We start from the raw sequence: 24131 nt of genomic DNA, 5'->3' as shown, positions 1-24131 counted from the left end.
ACAGAGAAAATTAAAGCACCATGGTACAATAATACTACGCATGTTCTAAAGAGAGAAACCCGTAATTTAGAGCGTAAATGGAAACAAACTAATTTAGAGGTCTTTAGAATCGCGTGGAAAGACAGTATGTCACGTTATAAAAAGGCCCTTAAAGCGGCCAGGGCTGAGCACCTCCGCAAACTAATAGAAAACAACCAAAACAATCCTAGGTTTTTATTTAACACCGTGGCTAGACTAACAAATAAACAGACGTCACCCGAACAAAATATCCCGTTACAGTTTAGTAGTAATGATTTCATGAACTTCTTCACTGAGAAAATAGAAAACATCAGAACCACAATTGTAAACGTTCAATCCTCAATCGCACCTTATAATTCAGCCTCAATTTTCCCCCCGCAAGAACAATTACAGTGCTTTACAACTATAGAACAAAAAGAGTTAAATAAACTTATCACTTCATCTAAAACAACAGCATGTTTATTAGATCCTATACCAACTAAACTACTGAAAGAAGTGTTACCTGTAGTGGAAGAGCCTCTCCTCAATATTATTAACTCATCTTTATCTTTAGGTCATGTTCCAAGAACATTTAAACTGGCAGTGATAAAACCTCTCATTAAGAAACCACAATTAGACCCGTATAATCTAGGAAATTATAGACCCATTTCAAATCTACCTTTTATGTCTAAAATACTAGAAAAAGTTGTGTCCACTCAACTGGGCTCTTTCTTGCAAGAAAATGATATCTATGAAAAGTTTCAGTCTGGTTTCAGGCCGCACCATAGCACTGAAACTGCGCTCGTTAAAATCACAAATGATTTACTCTTAGCTTCTGACCAAGGCTGTATCTCAATACTAGTTTTACTGGATCTAAGTGCTGCGTTCGATACTATAGATCACACAATACTCTTAGATCGACTACAAAATTATACTGGTGTTCAAGGACAAGCATTAAGCTGGTTTAGATCATATTTATCTGACCGCTACCATTTTGTCTATTTAAATGGAGAAAAATCGATCATAACTCCAGTAAACTATGGAGTGCCGCAGGGATCTGTGTTAGGCCCTCTATTATTCTCAATATATATGCTGCCACTTGGAAATATTATAAGGAAACATGGAATTAGTTTCCATTGTTATGCTGATGACACTCAAATATATATTTCATCACGGCCGGATGAAAACGCTAAATTATCCAAATTGACAGAGTGTGTTAAAGATATAAAAGATTGGATGACGCGTAATTTTCTATTATTAAATCCAGACAAGACAGAGGTACTAATCATCGGTTCAAAAAACCGCCCACAGAACCTCTCACAATACAACTTTGACATCGTAGGATGTCCTGTTACTTTATCCTCTACAGTAAAAGACCTGGGTGTTATATTAGACTGCAACCTGTCTTTTGAAAATCATATTTCGTATGTTACAAAAACAGCCTTTTTCCACCTTAGAAACATTGCTAAGCTACGTAATATGCTATCAGTTTCTGATGCAGAAAAGTTAGTTCATGCATTCATGACCTCAAGACTAGATTACTGTAATGCTTTATTAGCCGGTTGTCCTGCATCCTCAATAAACAAGCTACAGTTAGTCCAAAATGCAGCCGCTAGAGTTCTTACTAGATCAAGAAAATATGATCATATAACACCGATTTTATCATCACTACATTGGCTACCTATAAAGTTTCGTATTAATTACAAGGTATTGCTACTGACTTATAAAGCCCTAAACGGCTTAGCTCCAGTCTATTTAGCGGATCTTCTATCGCCCTATAATCCATCGCGCTCTTTAAGATCAATAAATTCAAGGCTTTTGGTCATACCTAGGATATCCAGATCAACCAAAGGAGGGAGAGCATTTTCACATTTGGCTCCAAAACTCTGGAATAGCCTTCCTGATACTGTTCGTTGCTCGGACTCACTCTCCCAGTTTAAAACTAGATTAAAGACGCATCTTTTCAGCCAGGCATTCATATAATATTGTTAATCTCACAGTTTCAAACTACAATCCGGCCTCTAGTTCATAAATGCCAGAGGAGAACTGGCCCCCGACTGAGCCTGGGTTCTCCCAAGGTTTTTTTTTTCTCCATTAGGTCACCTGATGGAGTTTTAGGACACCATTAGGCCGCTTGATGGAGTTTTTTCGGTTCCTTGCCACTGTTGCCTTTGGCTTGCTCAGTTGGGGATATTTTGGGGATATTTAATTTTATTCTATCAATCAATAAATTCCACTAGAAACAAACTTTATTGTATTATTTTATTTTAATACTGTGAAGCTGCTTTGATACAATCTGTATTGTGAAAAGCGCTATACAAATATACTTGATTTGATTTGATTTGATCAATCCTGGCATCGATCCCGGGACGTGTTTGCATGTTAGCAATTTTACGGCAATTTCCCGGAGACAGCGCGCTGTGTGAAAGGGGCTTATATTGTTAAAAGCGCTATATAAATGATGATTTGACTTGACGGCTGTTGAGAAAGCACAGTGTTTCTGTGGCGGCCCGGAGAATGATATATCAGTGTTTCTGGGATTTTATTGATTACGATAATTAGACGATATTTTGCGGAGTGTGTTTTTGTTGGTACTTTGGCAGGTTTAGGACTGTGCCTAAAGTTTTCGATATTCTGCGCCAAAATCTGAGACTCCTAAAGTTTTTGATATTCTTCATATTCAATATGGGGGTCAGTTTGCATCAGTGACAGAAAAGATTAAATAGATTTTTACCTTTTATGGGCATTTTTTTCCTTTATAAAGACATTTTTTAACTAAATACATGCATAATTTTTTTTATTTGTCAATTTTTTTTTTTTTTTTCATTAAATCAAATTCTGTTAGAATAATAAGACACAAGGGCTGTCACCAATCAAATGAAATCAGTATCAACAAAATTCATCTTTGAAGTGACATTTAGATGCTTTTACACAGACTGTTTAATACAGCTCAGAGGGACATGAATCTGCAGTTACAAATGCAGAAATAATGTTTTTATGTTTTAAACATAAAATGTTGAATACAGATATATTGAAATTATTAAAAAAAGAAAATATGTTTTAAATGTGAAATTAAAACCGCCATTAGGTGACAGCAAGTCACTGTTCATGAGAGAGTCATTGAGATTCAACCGATTCATTCAAACGGCTGATTCATTCAGGAACGAAGCATTTGACTGTCTTAATGAGTCATTCATTCAACCGATTCGTTCATTCAGTAATGCAACACCACCGTGTGTCGCTCAGAGATGCAAAACAGTTATAAATATTTATAAAAAAAATTTGACTAAAAGATGTAGACTTCAGGGAGGGAAATGTTAAATGTAGAAAGTCTCCATTCCAGCCAAGACTACTACACTTTCCAGGCGTGGATAGATCGTCGTGATCTGCAGAGTTTATCGGCAAGAATAATCCAAGGTTTTTGTTTGTAATGTTTTGCTTTCATCTAGCGCCGGTCCTGTGGGGTTTATCTGGGGCTCGACCCGCCTGCGTGTGTGTGTGTGTGTGTGTGTGTGTGTGTTGAGCAGGTCTTGATATCTCTGCCTTGCCTTCTCCACACTGCAGCGGATTGGACGATTAAAGAGGCTTATCTCCTCTGAGCTCGACCTCAGACCCTCCCACATCCATATCTCATATGTAGATCTCGTATCTTATCCCACTGCCACTGAAGCTTGTCTTTCCTACAGTCTTTAATCTCTCCTTCATTATGAGGAAACCAGTGCTTCATGTCAAGAATACAGTAGAGGTTTCAGTTTTGTACGTGCCAGACAAGTTTCGTTTCATTTCTACTATTAAGCTCCTATAATGTGCTTTGAAAGATAATATATATACAATGTATTTATTTAAAAACAAACAATAAATAAATAAACAGTAAACAAAAATAAATTAATACTTTTATGCAGAAAGGATGCACTAAAATCATCAAAAGTGACGGTAAAGGCATTGACAGTGTTACAAAAGATTTCTATTTCCAGCTTAAGAAAATTGACATCTTTTCATTTATATATGTTCAAGTATATTGCGCAGTTGTGCCTGGAGTTGATTGTTTTATGTGTGATAATGAATGATTTTTGGCTAGATTCACATAAAGAAACTATGAACGCATGCAAAAACAAGAGATAATCAATGAAATATTAATAATTGATTGTCAATGTAAGCTTTTTCCTATAATCTTTTTGTTTTTCTATGCATTTTCTTTTTTGCATAGTAAAATAAAACCTGTAGCTGTAGTTTACCTTTTTTTGCCAAATAATTTTGTCAGATGAATACCTTAACCAAGTTTAGTGTTTTGTTCTTCCTTCACGAAAAATAAAATAAAATAAAGAATTCTAGGGATGCACGGATATGAAAATTGTGGCCGAAACCAATTACTGATAATTCTTTATATTTGAAAGCCGATAACCGATATATTGGCCGATAAATCTAAATCCAAATTTGTATATAATTTTTGAGAGCCTAATTACAAAAACAAAAGTCCCAAACACACAATTATAATGTTCTCATGATAATGTTATGTAGCCGATATGACAGACTTGCGCTGCATGTTACACTTTACTGTATTTTGTCAAAGTGATTCCAATCATATTTCAAGCAATTCGAACAGTGCGCATCTGAAGCGTCTCAGCTGAAGGAAATAATACATTATTTATCAGCTTATTTATCAGCAATATATCGGCCAAATTTTCTTATCGGGCTGATAACGATAACATAAAAAATGAACATATATCGTCCGATACCGATATGGTGGCCGATATATCGCGCATCCCTAATGTTTTCCTCATTTACTGGTTTAATCAAACTTGAAGGGGAAGTAAAAACAAATGATTATCATAAAATATATTTATTTTATTATTTATTATATTTATTTATTTTTATTAATCAAAAAAGCTTGAATACATTTGATAAAATGTTTTATTAAAACTTTTTTTTTTAAAGTTTTTTAATAAAACCTTTTGGTTACACTTTATTTTAAGGTGTCTTTGTTACAGTGTGATAATATATTTAAGTACTGAGTAATATAACAACTACATGTACTTACTAAAGGGTTAGGGTTTGGTTGCATGTAATAATACATACTTTATTGTAAGTTTATAATTTATAATAACAAGGACACTAAAATAAAGAGTTAGCAACTTTACTCATTCAGTCTAGATCAGATCGGGTTTGCTCAGCTTTGGAAAAGGATGGTGCCTGGTTCATCGCATGACTTGTGTCTCTTAAACGTGACATCACTTCCTGTGAAGAGCTGATGTGTGTGTGTGTGTGTGTGTGTGTGTGTGTGTGTGAGGTCAGGTCACTGGGGGGTTTGTTTCTCACTAAGCCTGTGTTTAAGACTGGATTTGAAGCGTGATCTCAGAGGTCTTTCACTGCAGTATAAACTCCTCTATGTGTCTTTCTGAAGAAATAAATGCTTAAGTTGTTTTTTCTGAGCAGCTGCTAGAGAAGAGAATGTGTTTGATCCTGAAGATGTTGTGTGTGTTCAGGGTCGGATAACCTGGCGCGCTGTGGAGCTCTGGAGAGTCTCGTGGAGAGTGGGGTACTGGACGACACCTGGGACGACAAAGCCTTGAACCGGATGAGCACCATTCGCTTCATGGAGGACGACGACGACGAGGAGGATGATGAGGTGAGGAAGAAACAGGCTCTGCTAAATCATACATATTAAGTTCTAAAGCTTATTTACAGACAATTGATGGTTCGCAAAGACCCGCCCCCTTTAGTTACTGTTGCTATGTCCGACACGCCGCTCTCACACACACCATGTTCTCACGCAGTGAACAATACATCGCGGAGCCGAGAGGACACTGACACACAGGACAGACCAGCTTACTTTTGATATGAAACAAAGTCTCAACTTTCAAATTTGGTCATTTTTAAAAAGAAATTTAAACAATAAATACGGTTTTGTGGCTCTTTAATGTGTCTGACAGATCGCTCAGTTAAAGCTGCTCATGAACCGATCATCTCTTCCTTCTAGTTCATTTATAGCATCAAATAAACATGAATGAACATCAGAAGGAATGTTGTTTTAACCGCGGACAGACGTCAGGACACTCCGTATCTCAAGTTCAAATCGTCCAACATTAATCTACTAACTCTCCTGACTGCTTTGTCGGACAAAAATGGCGGATGGCGGATTATGATTGGTCAGATCGCCTGTCAATCAAACTCCCTCTGAAGGGTCAATTAGGACTGCACGATTAATCGAAATGAAACCGCACGGGATTTTGCAAAGGCTGTCATTTTATGCGCAGTTTGTCAGTGCAGCGGCTGATCGGCAGTAAATGCTGCTCCATCTGAACACCAGAGTCTCACACACACACCACATATCCCTCTGAACACCAGAGGGCGTCTCACACACACACGCACCAAATATGCCCCGCCGCTGAAGTACAATCACACATTACTCCAGGAAATCCCTATGGGCATCACACGTGAATAAACAGAAAATTGAAACGCTTTGATTAAACACGACTAATAAACACACGACTGCCTTATTCTGTGTAAGAAGCTCATCATCTCACAGAAGGAGGAGCTCAACTGTCCTTATGGAGTGAGCTTGAAATAAAAGCATGTTATTAAATGTTGTCTATTGTTGGACAAGAGGTTCATAAATGCTTCTCATGTTTGCTTTTTCAAGTGACTCAAACTCGCAGTGCTTTCAGATGGACAGAGTTTACAGAGCCGTGCGTCACTGACAAGCTGCACATAACTAATAATCTCAACCTTTGAGATTTCATAATCGCGATAAGCCAAATCCGTTTAAGTGCGATTTCATGTAAATTGCGATTAATCGTGCAGCTCTACAGACAATAGACCTTCATCAGGAGAGACGCCATATTGAATTTTACAAGGAGAGGGAGAGACACGTTCACACCGATACGATAACGATAACGAAGACTAAAGTAACTATAAAGTTTTAATACTCCTTTATAATTCTATGAGAATAGGGACGTTCACACCATAACTATAATGAGAATGACAATAACACAGAAGAATGATATGGTTGAAATCACTTCCAGAATGATTTTTCCAGCTGATGAGTGATAAAACATTGACAGCTAGACGTAAGAAACCAGCTGACATGAGCATTTCAAGCGTCAGAAAGACGTCATCGGCTGGTCGCCAGTAGAGTAATACACTGCAAAAAATGCTTCTCTTACTTAGTATTTTTGTCTTGTTTCCAGTCCAAATATCTAACAATTCTTAAATCAAGAGGCATTTACTAGATGAGTAGAAGATAGTATGTCCTGTTTTCCAGGGGAATTAATCAAAATTAAGTGACAAAGACTTTTTGTAAGTGAGCAAAGTTTTTAAGCAAAACTTTGCTTAAAAAAAGCAAAGTTATCTGCCAATGGGGTAAGAAAAATAATCTTAATTCAAACAGAAACAACATTATTTTTCTGACTCCATTAGCAGATCATTTTGCTTTTTTTAAGAAAACAAGACTTAATATATTATGTCATTTTACTCATCTAGTAAATGCATCTTGATTTAAGAATTGATTAGATATTTGGACTGGAAACAAGACAAACATGCTAAGTATCTTTATCTTCATCTTTATGGTTATTGTTTTTGGTGTGAACAAGTCTTTACAATATGCAAGGTTCTAGATCACATGTAATTTTGACAACTCACGTCTTTCAAAAATGTTTTATGGAGTTGTTGTCGACTGAACAGTCGGTGTGTTGTTCAGTTCATTGAACACACTGTATTCCTCACAGCCTTGTGTTCGTTTAATACAGCGCTTGTGTCATGTTTAAGCACTGTTTAAGCACTGCTCGTTCACACCGGATTCGAAAAACACTTGGCGTGTAAAACTGTGGAAAAGTGTGACTGTAGAGGGTGGGAAGAGGGGAGACAACAAAATTTGCCTAAAGATTTTGCCTATAAAAGGGGTATTTGATTATGATTTAACTTTTCTAACTTTAGTTAGTGTGTAATGTTGCTGTTTGAGCATAAACAACATCTGCAAAGTTACGACGCTCAAAGTTCAAAACAATGGGAGATATTTGCTTTTAAAGAAATCACTTTTAAAGACTAGGCTGGTCGGGACTACACAACATTCCTCCCGAGTTAGTGACATCACCAACCCTAAAATTTACATAAACCCCGCCCCCAGGTTAGTGACATCACCAACCCTAAGATTTACATAAACCTCGCCCCCTGAACACGATTTACAGATTATCATGACTGAATTTGCTAATCAATGACTAGAAGATAACTACACATAAGCTACATAAATTAATCAACTAACCATTCAGAAATGTCCTGTTGCTTCTACATGTTGTCACTTCTTCTTGAGTCTCTCCATCATTGTCTGACTCCGGTTTGAACATAAAATGCTAAAAGTTTTTGAAATTTTCAGTGCATGTTAGTGTGAGGTAATCAAAGCTGCTAACACACATGCTGTTGAAGCTCCGCCCCCTGTGCTGGGAGCAGCAGCTCATTTGCATTTAAAGCGACAAACACAAAATGAGGAGTTTTTGCTCACCCTCAAAAAGTGACAACTTTAACATGCTATATAAAAATATCTGTGGGGTATTTTGAGTTAAAACTTCACACACACACTCTGGGGACATCAGATACTTATTTTACATCTTGTGAAAAGGGCATTATACAACCCCTTTAATTTCTAACCAGTGATTTTTACTTTGATACATATTTTTTTTACTTTAATATTTGTATTGTGTGGTAACGGTTTTATAAAAGTACTCGAGGCTAGAGCTGTATCATGAATAAGTCACGACTGAAGAGGTTTCAGGCACTCCACGGCTCATGATACGGCACTAGCCTTGAGTGCGCCCAACCTCAGCCTTCGTTCATTCAATGGGAAATATGGTGAATAGTTAATGTTTCATAGGCTCATGATGGGCAATGGCGAAAGTTCAAAAGAACAGCATTTATCTGAAATAGAAAGCTTTTGTTACATTAAACACTACCCTTCAAAAGTTTGGGGTGTTTAAGTTTTTGGGGGAAATAAATAAAATAAATCAATACTTGTATTCATCAAGGATGAATTAAATTGATCAAAAGTTTTTTTTTCAACTGATAATAATAATGAATGTTTTTTGAGCATCAAATCATCATATTAGAATGATTTCTGAAGGATCATGTGACACTGAAGACTGGAGTAATGATGCTGAAAATTCAGCTTTGATCACAGGAATAAATTACACTTTAAAATATATTAAAATAGAAAGGCTATTTTAAATTGTCATAATATTTAACAATATTACTGTTTTTGTTGTATTTTTAATTTCAATTTCAATGTATTAATGGATAGCCCCTTGGGGATGCAACATCTCATTTTCAAGAGGCTCCAAATACACACATACATAATACAACAGAAAAAACTAAAACAAAAACAAACAAACAAACAAACAGGCAAAAACAGATGCTCAAAACAATTGAGTTACTAGGCGCTGAAAAGATTCCTGGTACAGTAAAGACGAGATATTGCATATGTCTAAGTGAATACATAGAACTACAAGGAACCAAGAGTTCTTTCAGATTCCAATGGAAGTCTCTTCTTGAATTAAGCTGAAGCCAATTTAGTGATGCATACATTACACAATGATGAGTTTTAAAAGGACACCTCTTAAAAGGACACAAATCTACAGAGAGTTAAAAACAACATTAAGTGGCTTAAGAACATTGTCACTAGTATTCATGTAGATGATATCAGCGTAATCAATAATGGGCAATATCAACTGAGAAATTAACCTTTTCCTTCTAATGTGAAACAATTAACAGATCTATAGAGTGTACTGAGACAGCCATATATTCTTTTTGTGATATAATCAATGTGAGGTTTAAAGGTAAGCTCAGAATCAATCCACAAACCAAGGTATTTAAATGTTTCCAATTTCACCATGGAAGACCCATCTTCAAAATACAGTTGCAAGTTAAGAGCACAAGGTCGTCTGTGCCTCGTCCCAAACAACATACAACAGCACTTTTCCATATTCAACACTTAAGTTGTTATTGTGTAGCCATTTTTGAGTCATAATAAAGTCAGCTTGTAACCTGTTCTGGATATAGTGAATATCAGAGTCAGCAGTGTAAATTACGGTATCATCAGCATAAAGATGAATCTTACCGATCATTAATGAAATCATTAATGAAAATCGAGAACAAAAGGGGTCCTAGAGCGGAACCTTGAGGAACCCCCTTATCAACCAATAAATAATCAGACACTGAACCTTTAAAAGCAACACACTGCCGTCTATTATGAAGATAAGAATTAAACCATAATAGAGCACTTTGATTCAAACCTATTGCATAAAGCTTGTCAAGAAGAATATAATGATCCACCATATCAAAGGCTTTAGAAAGGTCAATAAAAATAACTGTCCCTTATCACAGGTGGAGAAAATGTCATTGGTGAACTTCAATAAAGCTGTGGTGGTTGAAAAAATAGGCCTAAATCCAGATTGAAATGAGGATAAGATGTTATTCAGAAAAATGAATTTTGATAATTGATTAAAAATAATTTAAAATATAGCTGCGAGCAGCGATTACGGGCCCAACCCGGTGGCACCGCAACCCCGGTGCCTTTAGTTACCCGGTGCCGCCGGCTTTGGCCCTTCATCGCTGCTCGCAGCTATATTTATTTATTTATTTATTTATATATATATATATATATATATATATATATATATATATATATATAAAAGAAAATATTACTTGTTTTACCTTATTCTGATTTTATGATACACTCAAAATATTCCACAACATTGATTAACGTTGATTAACCGGTGGTAAAATACTCTCACCGTCACATACCTAGTATATTTTTATATAGATACAATAGGCCTACCTGATTTTGAACACAAGAGGGCAGTATAGCACTATGAATGACATGATTTATTTATTTTTTGGACTAAAAAAACATTCTGGCTGTTTTTAAACTTAAACAATTATTAAATTGAAAAAAAGAATAAAATGGGTATAGTTCTGATATCTGTATAATTTTATATAGAAATAAATGATGTATAATTACATTTCTAGAAGATATGAGGCTTTTAGTTTTTCCTTTTTTGACATTATTTAATCCCTCACCATAGCAAAACCGTTTGAGATATTTATTATCCGTTCACAATTTAGCATCTTTAATGTATTTTCATCGTGTTGAAAAAGTTTGGTGTGAATAAAATAAACCATTTAAGAGGGGTGGGTAAAAATTCAGAGGTTGATTTTGCAAAGAAATCCACATTCAAACCAAAATATCTGACTTCCTGTTGCTCGGAGATAATGACTGTAAATTAGAAAGTTGTCCGGCTCGATGAGACCAATATACGTATTGATTTTTTAAACTGTAGGTAAAACTAACCCCCCCACTTTTGTCAAAAGCATTTTGAAAGTGATACACTTCCTGCTGCCAGTTGGTGGCGCTATAACTTTGACTCACAATAGTTACATCCATCTGATCGGCCTCTTACCACGAACACACTGCTGAAGTTTCATCAAGATCAGTTAATGTATGCAGAAGTTATACAACTTCCTGTTTCTCTTTTCTCGCCATAAATTCATTTCCTCGCCATGGCCAAACCGTTCGAGATATCAAAAATCCATCCTCAATGTCTTGACTTCATGTACAACGAGTTTGGTGGGGATCGGCTGAATTCTCTAGGAGGAGGACATTAAATTCCACAGCAAGCGTTTTCCAAACAACCCATAATAGCCGACTTCCTGTTGAGCTGGCGTAAAACTTGACCAAAGGAAAGTTGTTCGGCCCGATGAGATCAATATGTGTACCGAGTTTCATATTAATTCATGCAAGCGTGTTTGATCTATGGACCAAGTTTTCAGACCCCGTTCAAGGGGGCGCTGTTGAGCCCCCCTGCCACGCCCGTTTCTGAAACTTTGCACGTCTACTGGCTAATAAATGTGATGTGTCTGTCGAGATTCATCGAATTTCAAGCATGCTAAGAGTCTCAAAAGCATAAAAAAATAATATTAAAGTTCGATGCGTTGCCATGGCAACAGTATCTAAGATATCAATAATCCTTTCACAGGTCTACATCTGCCATGTGTCTACATTATACACATAAAGTTTGAAGCAAATCGGGTAAAAATAAGAGAGTGACTTCAAAGCATTTTGAAAGTGACAAACTTCCTGCTGCCAGTTGGTGGCGCTATAACTTTGACTCACATTAGTCACATCCATGTGATCGGCCTCTTACAACGAACACACTGCTGAAGTTTCATCAAGATCAGATAATGTATGCAGAAGTTATAACACACTTCCTGTGTCCCATTATTCGCCATAAATTCGTTTCCTCGCCACGGCCAAACCGTTCGAGATATCAAAAATCTGTTCGCAAGAATTCATCCTCAATGTCTTGACTTCATTCACACCGAGTTTGGTGGTGATCGGATGAATTCCCTAGGAGGAGTATTTCACATTCCATTGTATGCGTTTTCCAAACAACGTATAATAACCGACTTCCTGTTGGGCTTTTGTAAAACTTAGAGCATGAAAGTTGTGCGGCACGATGAGATCTATATGTGTACTGAGTTTCATATTATTACATGCAAGCGTGTTTGATATATGGACCAAATTTTCGGACACCATTCCAGGGGGCGCTGTCGAGCCCCCCTGCCACGCACGGGTACCAGCTTCAGTCCGGCCCTGATGGCCGCAGGTTCTGACGTGTGTGCAAAATTTCAAGAGTTTTTGAGCATGTTAAGGGCCCCAAAAGTGGCAGAAAGGTAAAAAAAAAAAAAAAAAAAAAACCTTACGGAAACAATAGGGCCTTCGCCCTTTCAGGGCTTGGGCCCTAATAAATGCAGCCTTGGTGAGCAGAAGAGACTTCATCTAAAAACATAAAAAAATCATACTGACCCCAAACGTTTGAACGGCAGTGTGTGTACAGCAGAAATAGTAAGAGTTTATACTAGCATGTTTTCCTCTCGCCAGGCTGAGACAAACTCAGTGACTATTTAATACAGAATGCGTCCAATCTCAGCCGCCTTTTATTCAACGGGGAATACGGTGAATAGTGTGTGTTTCACAGGCACTGACGTCATCATCTTTACTCTCTCTCTCCATCTGTTTCTCAGAGAACGCTGCTGAGACGGGCCACTCCTCACCCTGGCGAGCTCAAGAACATGAAGAAAGTGGCCGAGAACATCCGAAAGGACATGATCGCTGCCAAAGGCCTGGATTCCAACAAAAACGAGGTCAATAATGCTGTGGAGCGAGTGACCAGCACGTCTGTGTGATCGCTTTACCTCCGAGATGTCTCTTCCCCAGTGTGTGTCTCCCGAAGCCCCCGCTGAGCCATTCCTCACTGTTTTCTCCCGGGAACACCAGAGCCCTTTCCCATGTTCATCCGTGTTCATCCGCGTCAGGGACCAGTGCCTTCTTTTATAAAGACCCTCAGCGCAATACCTGCCAACGAATGCACACTTTTACTCTCCAAATCCAGTGCTTTTCATTCGCTTTTCTGACTATAGGTAGATGCACTACAAGTCTTAGCAGAATCTTTAATATAGAAATATGAATTTTATATATATATATATATATATATATATATATATATATATATATATATATATATATATATATATATATATATGCTCTATTTTTTTATTTTCTGGGTGCATTTCTTTCTTTCGGTGACACACAGAGCCCAGGCATTTTTGGACCTACTGATTTTTTTTTAAATTCTTGTATAGTTGCTTGTGAATATTGATACTTTTATACGTGTGGCAGCTCAGGTGGTGTCAATTTTAAACACACACACACTCGCACAGAAATGTGTAGCCAGTTTCTTAATCCACAAACTTTCCCATCGCTTGGACTTCATTTCAGAATTTCAGAATTCAACAGCATCCGAACAAAGAGTGTGATTTGTAATGTTGTACGCGGTTCATTCCTGTGTGAACATGAACATGAGGGGCAGCTCTGTTTCATTACACGTGTTTCTTCATAACCCAGTGTGTGTGTAAACATGTTTTTACTAAATAAGGGCTAACGCGGTTCAGGACGGTGAGCTGAAACACTCCGACAGACCTGCACTGTGCTTTATCTTCTTCTGTGCTTCCAGCTTTGTAAAAGCAGGTACAATAAAGCTCTTCTGTAAGTACGGTTAGGGTAGTTATCATCTATAGCTTTGGTTGAGGTGAGCAGTTTTTCCCTCCGAGTGCCAGAATGCACTTTTACAAGCAACACTATCATTTTTGGGGGTTTTTTTAAGAAAGAAAAAAAGTGTATGGTACACTACAGACTTCATTTTACATTGTATGTTTTCATTTGTATTCCAAGAAAGACAGATTTGGTTTTTAATGTTGATTTTTTTTATCCTTGAATTATTTCTTGTAAATGAGAAGCTGCACAGAAAACAATCTTAAGCAGGCGCTGTTTCTGGGCCAGTACGTTTATGATTTTAACCACTGAAATAATAAAATGACTTTATGAAAGCAACGGGTATGATTCGTTATTTATGCGTAGATTTGACATTAATCGGAAACCCTGCCGATATTGTTCTTTCCTTATTAATGTGAAAGAAATGGAAATGCTGTCATTGCTTATTCGCCCTCGTGCCTTTCTGATCCTGTATGCTGCTGTTTTCTGGTTTTCTTAGTCTTTTCCCATCACTGATTTATTATCTCCACTGTTTGTCCTCCTGCGCTTCTTCCTCTGCTCGCATGTGCTGCTTTTCTGCATTATTTCATGTGAATATTGTGTTGTCAATACATTTCTCTTCCAGAATGATTATATAATCTTAAGTTGATTCTGTTGCTGAAACTGCAGATACAGGGCCTACATATGAGACATGATGTGGAAGTTGATCTGGAGTTTTACCCATTAAAAATCAATCAATTTGCTGATTTTAATTCCAATTACCGTATGTGTGATGTGCTGCAGATTTCATCATACACCAACATTCAAATGTTTTCTGTTCACCAAGGTTGCGTTACATTTACAGTAAAGACATTTGATAATGTTACAAAATGCATGCTGTATTCTTCAAAAATCCTCTCATATCAATGACAGCTGTGCAGAACTTTTCTTTTTAAATCATATTCGTAACATGGTTTCTGTAGCTCCCTCCAACGGTCTGATTGCAGGACGTTTCTCCCTGTCCTCATGATCGATCCCAGAGTTCCCATCAGCTGAGATTCATCCATCCGTGTTGTGGTTTCTCATCAGATCTCGGAGCTCTACTCTTGTTGGTCTTCTTCGCCGGTGTCAGCTGTGATTTCTTCTTTGAGACTCTTCTCTTCTCTGTTCACCTGAGCTCCAGTGAAGCGTGTTTAATCTGTGATCTGCTCGTCCTCTTGTGGTTCTGCTGCACGCTTTTACACTTCGCATTCATTCTCAACAACTGACAGTTTCTAGAGAAAACAAATTTGTTGTACCGAATAATGACAAGACAACTGCATTCATTCTCAGAAGAAAGAACAACTGACTGATGAGTTTCTAGAGAAAACAAATTTGCTTGTACCGAATAATGATGCGTATTATTAAGGGGAATTATGAAGTGTCAAAATGCTAAATCAAATATATGTATATGTATGCATTTGGACTATTTAGTTAACAATTGAATAATTACAGATAAATCAAATAACAGAATCCCGGACAAAAAGATGCATATGAATTACACTTTATAGAGTTCAATGAATCGATTAAATTATTTACGAATTAAAGTGATGTCATAATAGCAACATATTATGAATTAAGAATGATTCCAATTGACCTATAGATTGATGAAGATGTAGACATTATTAAACAAGGACTCTTTAAATAGAAATTATACTTAAATGGTTTAGATTACATCTCACAAATGTTTAGAGATTAATGTTAAAGTGATGATAAGTATGGTTGAGGTGAGATTTAGTGACAAATATGGTAAAGGGGAAAATAAAATAAGGGGGATTAAAAAAACTGTTTAAAATCATGAAGACTGCAGTCCTGTGTAAGCTTGTTTCCACCACATAATAAAAAATAAGATAAGATAACTGTGACTTTTTATCACACAATTCTGACTTATACTTATGTGATATAAACTCGCAATTGCGAGAAATAAACTGTTGTAAATAAACTGCGTGTTTATATCTTGCAATTCTGACTTTATAACACGCAATTGGGAGATATAACGTCAGAATTGCAAGATATAAACTCGCAATCCTGAGGAAAATTCTGACTTTATATCTTGCAATTGTGAGATAAAAAAGTGGCAATTATCTTTTAAAATGTTTTATTCTGTGGCAGAAACAAACTTCCATACATATCAGCATAAAAGCTTTTTATTTCGCAGGAAGCAGTTTGGCTTCTCATTCTTCAGATATGTTGGGATTGCTTGACCAGCTGAACTTCAACTTTAGCCTCCTGTAAATGAGAGTCACACAAAGTCCAGGACGACCGGCACAACTGCAAAAAACATGAATGCATTTGTGAGCACACAATCACTCAGCACTGAAACAAATGATGGAAAGTATTTTTAAAGGTGACCTATAATGTTTTTTATATTACCTTTAATTTAGCTGCAAAGATATAAAGTCCAGGAGTTAATCGCTCCAACAGAAAACACCTGCCTGAATCGCCTCTGAAAACACAAACTTTTGAAAACGATACAGTAATCATCTCCGAGTTCTTCAAAAACATGAATTTGTGTTGGAAATGTGGCGCCCCTTACTCTAACCTGTGAGAAATAGTGGCTCACCCTCAAACAAAGGGAGTTATAAGTCAAGTCAGCTTTATATATATACTGTATATATATTGCTTTTTACAATACAGATTGCTTCAAAGCAGCTTTACAGAGACAAAGTTTGTTTCTAGAAGAAAATAGCGTCAGAGTCCAGCTTGTGTAAGTTCAGTGATGGTTCATTTTTGCTGTAAATTTTTTATTAATTTAGTTCTTCATTTATATATGAAGAGTTCAGATGCAAAAGCCTCTAAGTGCCATCTGAAAGTTTCTTTTTTATAAAGCTTGTATATTTAAGTTCAGTAATTTCACTTATATGAAAATTAATTATTTAATTTTCATTGCCATTTAAGTGAAATTACTGAACTTAAATATACAAGCTTGATAAAAAAGAAACTTTCAGATGGCACTTAGAGGCTTTTGCATCTGAACTCTTCATATATATATATACAGCCGCTCTGGAGAAAACGGTGATGTCATCATCCAGCTCAGTTCAGTTCTCATATAATGGTTTCAATGCAGGCAGATCAATAATATTGTTGAATATTAAATAAGGGCAGGAAGAGTTTATCACTATGTCAAGGGGAAAACATTGTTATATGGACTTCTAACTGCAGAGGAGAATTGAAGAATCAGTGGTGAAAATGTATTTTGAACTATATTCCTCAGCTTATTGGTATTTACGGTACTCATGGTATTTGTTTTAACTAAAATTTGAATTTGAATTTGTTTGAAACTATAATATAGCTAGTAATATTAACAGACAATATCTTGAAGAAGAGTGAGAGGAGGCCCTTAAAAGTACAAAAAAGTTGTTAAATTCACAATGGGTATTCATAAAATGAATTATTATGTTAGCTTGAGGAAACTAACAACATATCGAACTTCTTCTGAGACAAGTGTTTTTTCACGGTCATCTGATTGAGCTCTGCCCTGTGGATTGTGGACTCGTGGGCCGCGGTGAAGGACTTGCTGTGGTTTTTAAAAAGCATTTTATTTGCCAGTCGATGAGCGCTGGAATGTACTCTTCATTTGAACTACAGATGACTAAAGTTGGCCGTTCAAATTCATTTTATTGTATTTTAGTTTACCGGCCGCCTGGGCCAGCGGCCTCTTTTCTGAGTGATTTTACTGACTTCTTATCATCCATTATTAAGCTGAATAGAGTGATTATTGTCTGTGATTGCAATATTTGCATTGAAGATGTATTTGTTAGTGATCAGTTAATTTGATCTTGCTTGTAATGAGGGTCCTCTGCCTGTTAAGCGAGTGTCCAGCTCTCGTATAATTAACCAGCTTGCTGTTGAGAACTTCTCAGATGCTTTTGACTCTAGCTCAGTTCAGATTTCAAATGACATTGACTCTTGTGCAGTCCTTTAATGAACATTGCACCCTGCTGCTGGATAGAGTTGCTCCTTTTAAGACTCAACTAACTCCCGCTGTTAATACTAGTACATCCCCGTGGATAAAAGACGCCATCCCGCAGCTTTAGGCGTGTCTGTCGGAAGGCTGAGCGTTTATGGAAAGCGACTCAGATCCAAGTACTTGACAGATCTTAGATGATCAAGGATGCCAGAGCCTCTTATTTTACGAAACTGATATCTGCCTACAAAAGGACTCCTAAAACTCTGTTTGAGAGAATTAACGACCTTGTTTCTCCTGCTACATCTCTTGTCACTGTGTTTTCTAATGATGACTGCAACCATTTTGTCTCATTCTGTGGACAAGGTTATGGCTGTCAGGGCAGGCACTGCACCATCAGCAAACCCCTTTATCACTGTACAAAATATTGTTGGTTTAACTTAAAATAGCAAGTTACCTGGTTGCCTTAAAATTTGGAGTTCATTAAAATTAAATATTTGAGTTAATACAATGAAGGGGATCAGTTTAATCAACAGAAAATCTAAATATTATGTTATATGAACCACATTAATTATCTAAGTTGGTTTGACAAGAGAAAAACAGTTGGAATAACAAATCATGAAAATTATTTTTTACAGTATACCCAACAAAGACTTCCAAGACTGGACTCCTTTTGCCCCATTTCTCTGAATGACATTATTAAGTTAGTGTGTTCGATGAAGCCTTCCCAAAAGCCCTGTGGATATTTTGCCTACATCTCTGGTTATGAAATCCATTCTGAAATCTATCGGCCCGTGTTTGGTTTCAATCCTAAACCTTTCTCTTAGGCTGGGACAGGTCCCTAGGTGTTTTAAACATGCTATTGTTCAGTCTCTCTTGAAAAAGAGTAATCTTGATGCAGCATCATTTAACAACTATAGGCCTATTTCTAAACTACCCTTTATCTCTAAAATCTTAGAAAAGGTTGTGGCAAGGCAGTTAAATAATGTTTTGGAGGCTCATACTATCTGTGATAAATTTCAGTCTGTTTTTCTTAAAAACCATTCAACTGAAACTGCCCTCCTTAAGGTCTCAAATGATATTTTGATGGCTGCTAAGGCAGGCGAATGTCCTGTGATATAGTTTGATACTGTTGATCACTGCACTCTGATTGGTAGACTGAACTCTTTAGTGGGCATTTCTGGATCAGCTCTGGATTAGTTTTCCTCCTATCTTTGTCCATAGGATCTTACATGTCAGACTCAGTTCCTTTGTCCTGTGGTGTGCCTCAAGGCTCTGTGCTCGGCCCTCTGTTGTTCAGTATGTATATGCTTCCTCTTGGCAAGATTATTAGTATTTTCAAAATAATATCTTATCATTGTTATGCTGATGACATCCAATCATACATATCTTTTAGTCCTGAAAGACTAGACAAACTGCCCCTTCTGCAGAATTGTTTAGTCTTCATTAACAAATGGATGGCTGACAACTTTCTGCAACTTTATACGGATAAAACTGAGGTGATGATTCTTGCCCCAGACAACATTACCCTAAGATTAGGCAGGCCATTGGGGGTTTATCATCCTCTGACTGAGGTGACATAAGAAATCTGTGTGTCATTTTTGACAGATCTGTGTTTTAACAGTCATGTAAAGTCTGTGGTTCGTTCCGTTTTTTTCCATCTCAGGAACATCGCTAAAATTAGATCTATGGTTTCAAAAAAGAGATGGAGATCTTTGTTCATGCTTTTATTTATTCATGGTTGGATTATTGCAATGTTCTATACACTTGTTTGAACAAATCTTCTGGCACACAGCTGGCCCCCGACTACACAAGTGTGCGTCTCCTGTTTCATGTTTTGCAAGGCCATGGAAGACAAAGAACAAGCCCCTCCTGGGGAATTCCCCTGAGAAAGGACCTTCATTTGCAGGGACGAGCACAATTTGGCACCCAAGCCCAGACCTCTGGAACCTCCACGTCTGGCCCCTGGACGGGACGTGGAAGACTTGAGTGGTCTGTCACCAACGGGGTCTCTCTGAGGTCTCGCTGGGCCTATAGAGAGCTCCCTTTAAGTCGCTAGAGTCCGCTAAGTACTCTCTCTTTGAAGATGGCCCTCCTGACTGCGCTCACTTTCATCAAGCGGGTTGGGGACCTAGATGTGTTCTCTGTCAGTGAAACGTGCCTTCAGTTCACTCTCATGTAATCCTGAGACCCCGACCGGGCTACGTGTCCAAAGTTCCCACTTTTAGGGATCAAGAAAATCGAATTTTTGTCAAAGACTACATCCAGATCGGATTCAGAACGATGATCAAAACACAGATGGAGTATATTGAGTCCATCAACACCCCAAAAGCTATTTAATTATAGCTTTTTAATGGTTTTTTTAATGTTGATTTAATGCTGATGATCGCGTTATTTTACATATGCATCTGCTTGCATATGCTATCGCTCAGTTCTGCTTCTTCTTCACCTGTGTTTTGATCAGGAGATTCTGCACCCCCTACAGTATAACAGTGAAAACACAGAAAGCCGGAAATTTACCAATGGCGGGGAAAGAGTTCATTTAAAGCAAATTATTATTAAGCTCAGCAATAAGATATTGCTTTGCAAAGTCTGTCCTGACAGTATGACAAATAAACAAACAAAAAAATCTCATACAAACCATATTAGCCCACTTCAAACTCAATTTTATCTCATTAGACCCCGAAGAAACTATAGTTCGCATAAATAGTAGATCAGAATGTCAAGCCAATAGGATGAATAATAAATTGTTAATAATCAGAATAAAGAATTCTTCTTGAAAGTAATAGTTTATAAGTAATTATGCAAGATGTCAGCACAGTCACAGGTGTGCATTTGTTAAAAAATAAAGTATGAGAGGTTGTTTTGTATTTTAAATATATTCATCACTAAATGCTGTTGTTATGATGCACAGTGGACAATACTCACAATGTCTTTCATGTATAATGTTTTATAATATATATATATGGTTTTATTGTTTTTTTATAAAATGAAGTACCAGAAGATGCACTATGGTAGCTTTGCGGTGACGTGATGAACCGGTCGCTCTCACCGGTTGAGATTTGGAGTGTATGACTTAGAGACCCTCTGCTTCAAGAAATATTTCCAATTATTACCATTCATTAACAAACGTTTTTTTTAATAAATATCCTAGAACACCCATTAGCACTGATAAAATCACAATTACGTCCAGCCTTGAGGAGCCTTTTGGTTTATTTGATTTCCTCTTCTAATAAATATCACTTGTTTTTGTCTACAGATTGTTACCTTAGCAACCAGAAACCCCCCCAATCTCCATCATTATCCGCTCATTAAGCTCTATTGAGACTGTGGCTGCATGACTAATTAAGTTTTTGTCTGAACACTTGAGCAAGCTTGCTAGAATTTGTGCTTTTGTGAAATTTCTAATTGAGTTAATTTAGCTAGGATACTCATTTCACTGCATGGTACAGTTTGAATCAAACTCCCACCATTTAGCATTTTCATGCATTTATGAATGGTCTTATGAACAATATGCTGATTTTCTTAAAATGTAATATGCATCCAATTGCAATAGTAACTAAATTAAAAGGTTTGTCAAGACGATGTTGGCTTGAGAAAGCCAGATCAGAAAGTTTAAAGAACTTTTAAAAGCTTGAAGTTTGAGGGTTTTTGGGTTAAAGTAGTTTGAAGTTTAAAGCAGTTTTAAAGGTTAAAGCTTGAAGGTTTTGAAGGGAATACAGTCTATCAGACAGACAGGGTGTTTGCTAGGGTGTTTCAACATGTTGTTTTCATGTTTTAGATTGTTGCTAGCATGTTTTTAGAAGGAATTAGCACATTTTTAGCATGTTTTAGCATGGATGGATGGATGGATGGGGGAAGGTCTGATCCGAGTTTGGTTGTTAAAACTGTAGGAGGAGTTAGAAATCATGTGAACCGCACTCAGACCCCTGAAAAGTAAAAGTAAAAAAAGTAAAAGTGGATTTATATAGCACCTTTCACAGACAAGGAAGGGTCACAAAGTAGCCTGGGAAAACCCAGACAACTTCCGGCAAATTTAGATTTGCTCTGCAAGTAGTCTGGCAAAGAGCTCATTCAAGCCCATTTCTAATCCGTCGAAATCGCGGCACCAATCAGAAATGTTGGCTTTACACAATGACGATCGCTCTGATTGGTTTTAGGTTTATCCAATTGCGCCCAGAGGCATTTGAGCGACGTCCGTTCAACTTTTAAATGCATTATTATATTCAAATTGCAAACACATGAGGACAGTCTCCATGAAAGACCCACTGGCAGATGAACGTGCTGCTACATTTCTCTCCGAAACGGTAGGAAATTAAATTAGATTTAATAGAGGATTTTAACTGTGACAAGATGATTGACAGGGCAGTTTACGTGACAGGATGCACGCGACAGATCCGTCCGATAAAGATGACGAAATAGTATGTCCCAAAGCTTGCCTACTTTTTTGCTACACATTCAAAAGTAAATACCTTTTCTTCACAAAAAGAGTACATACTTTTATGGCGTAGTGTAACTTAGGCGAATTGGGACGCAGCAAATGGCTTTACACGATGGCGATCGCTCTGATTGGTTTTAGGTCTATCCAATTGCGCCCAGAGGCATTTGAGCGACGCCCGTTGGTGACGCCCCTTTGGAAATGAGTTATTAATGAAGCTTTGCCAGACCATAACTCAGTTACTACTGAGAATGGTCTGGTTTTAACCAGGCTAGTCACAAAGTGCTTTACAGTAAAATAAATAAATAATCAAAACAAATAAAATAAATTAACAACTGTACAAATACCGTAGAAATGTAATAAACGGCAAACCATTTTGTTAATTAAAAGCTTGTCCAAAACGATGTCTTCATGTGTTTTTTAAAAGATTCAACAGAAACCATAGTTCTCAATGCTAAAGGGAGAGAGTTCCAGAGCACGGTCACCTCTTGTCTTAAGATGTGTTCTGGGAAGTTAAAAGGTCTTGGGCTGAAGGTCCACTTGTCAACTACTGGGAGTAATTAAAATGGCTTTGCCCTAAAGGTCCACTTGTGCATCGCCGAATCGACTCCAGATCAGCTAGACCACCTGGGGTTGGAGTCTCCACTCCCCTGAGAGCATCAGCTGATGTGACAGCTCCTCCACAGTTGAGCTCACCTGGGATATGAGTGGTGCACAGCGTCTTCAATCACTGCTGACTCCAGAGGAGGAGATGACCAGCGAGTTGCGACGTGAACGTACACCACCCTGGCAGTTTATGTACGATACTGTCGCTTGTGTGGTCCGTTCAGACCAACACGTACTTGGCCTGAATCAACAGCCGAAACCTCCAGCTGTTCTCCTCCGAGCCCTCCACCTGGGGGAAGGAGCAGTGTGCTCACCATCTCCTGACAAAGAACGGTCCCTGCCATCCCTGGTTCGCCCGTCTCAGGTACGCTTCGAAGCCTTTGGGTTATTTGCAGTCACCTGATGAGTGGGCTGCATCTCCTTCAGCGATGAGCAGACAAGTGTGCCCTCTGTGGCCTGGAGGCAAGCCGAGGCAAGATGTGTTTGATCACCTCAGTCTCCTTCTTTACTGCTGTGAACTGCTGGGCAATGTCCTTAATAGTGCTGCTGAAGAGGCCACCCTGCGAGATGAGGACGTCAAGAAAGAAAACTTGGTCAACCTCCCTCATCTCAGCAAGGTTTCGCCAGAGATGGAGTTCCAGGGCCACTACCATGGACATCGTCTGATCGAGAGACTACGCCGTGACCTTAGTTGCTCTGAGAGAAAAATAAGTCTGAACACAGTTTCTGCATCAATCCCGGCTCACCACTACCATCGTGCAGCTCTTTTAGAGATTTTGCTTGATGGACCTATGACTCAAGACCCTGTTCAAAATCCTGTCGTGCCACAGAGCGCCATTTACATAGTTTTATATTAAATTTACATTATATTTGTCTCAAATTGTCATTAATGTACATACCGACTTCACCCTGTGCTGCAAGATACATTTAGTTTTACATTAATTTACAGAAATCAGCTGCGTGGATGAAAATTGCTGCTGTTATCGGAATTTCAGGTGAGATTCTCAATTAATTCAGTTAACGTAAGCTACGCCCTGAGGTAAAGTGTTCAGACTGCAGACTGTACAGAA

General features: G+C 37.6%; 1 protein-coding gene across 1 annotated transcript in view; it reads left to right on the top strand.

Annotated features, from left to right (window-relative positions):
• Positions 1-13374, top strand: part of LOC311069972 (leucine-rich repeat-containing protein 1-like) — a 70205-nt gene extending 56831 nt beyond the window's left edge. Inside the window, exons 13-14 of the mRNA XM_084093601.1 lie at positions 5481-5623; positions 13066-13374. Coding sequence (XP_083949727.1) covers positions 5481-5623; positions 13066-13227 — 305 coding nt within the window. The 3' untranslated portion in view covers positions 13228-13374. The remainder of the gene's footprint in view (positions 1-5480; positions 5624-13065) is intronic.
• The last annotated feature ends 10757 nt before the right edge of the window (positions 13375-24131 follow it).

This window comes from Abramis brama, assembly GCF_963993115.1.
Source record: "Abramis brama genome assembly, chromosome: 19".
NCBI classification, from domain to species: Eukaryota; Metazoa; Chordata; class Actinopteri; order Cypriniformes; family Leuciscidae; genus Abramis; species Abramis brama.
This window is presented reverse-complemented; position numbering and strand designations above follow the sequence as displayed.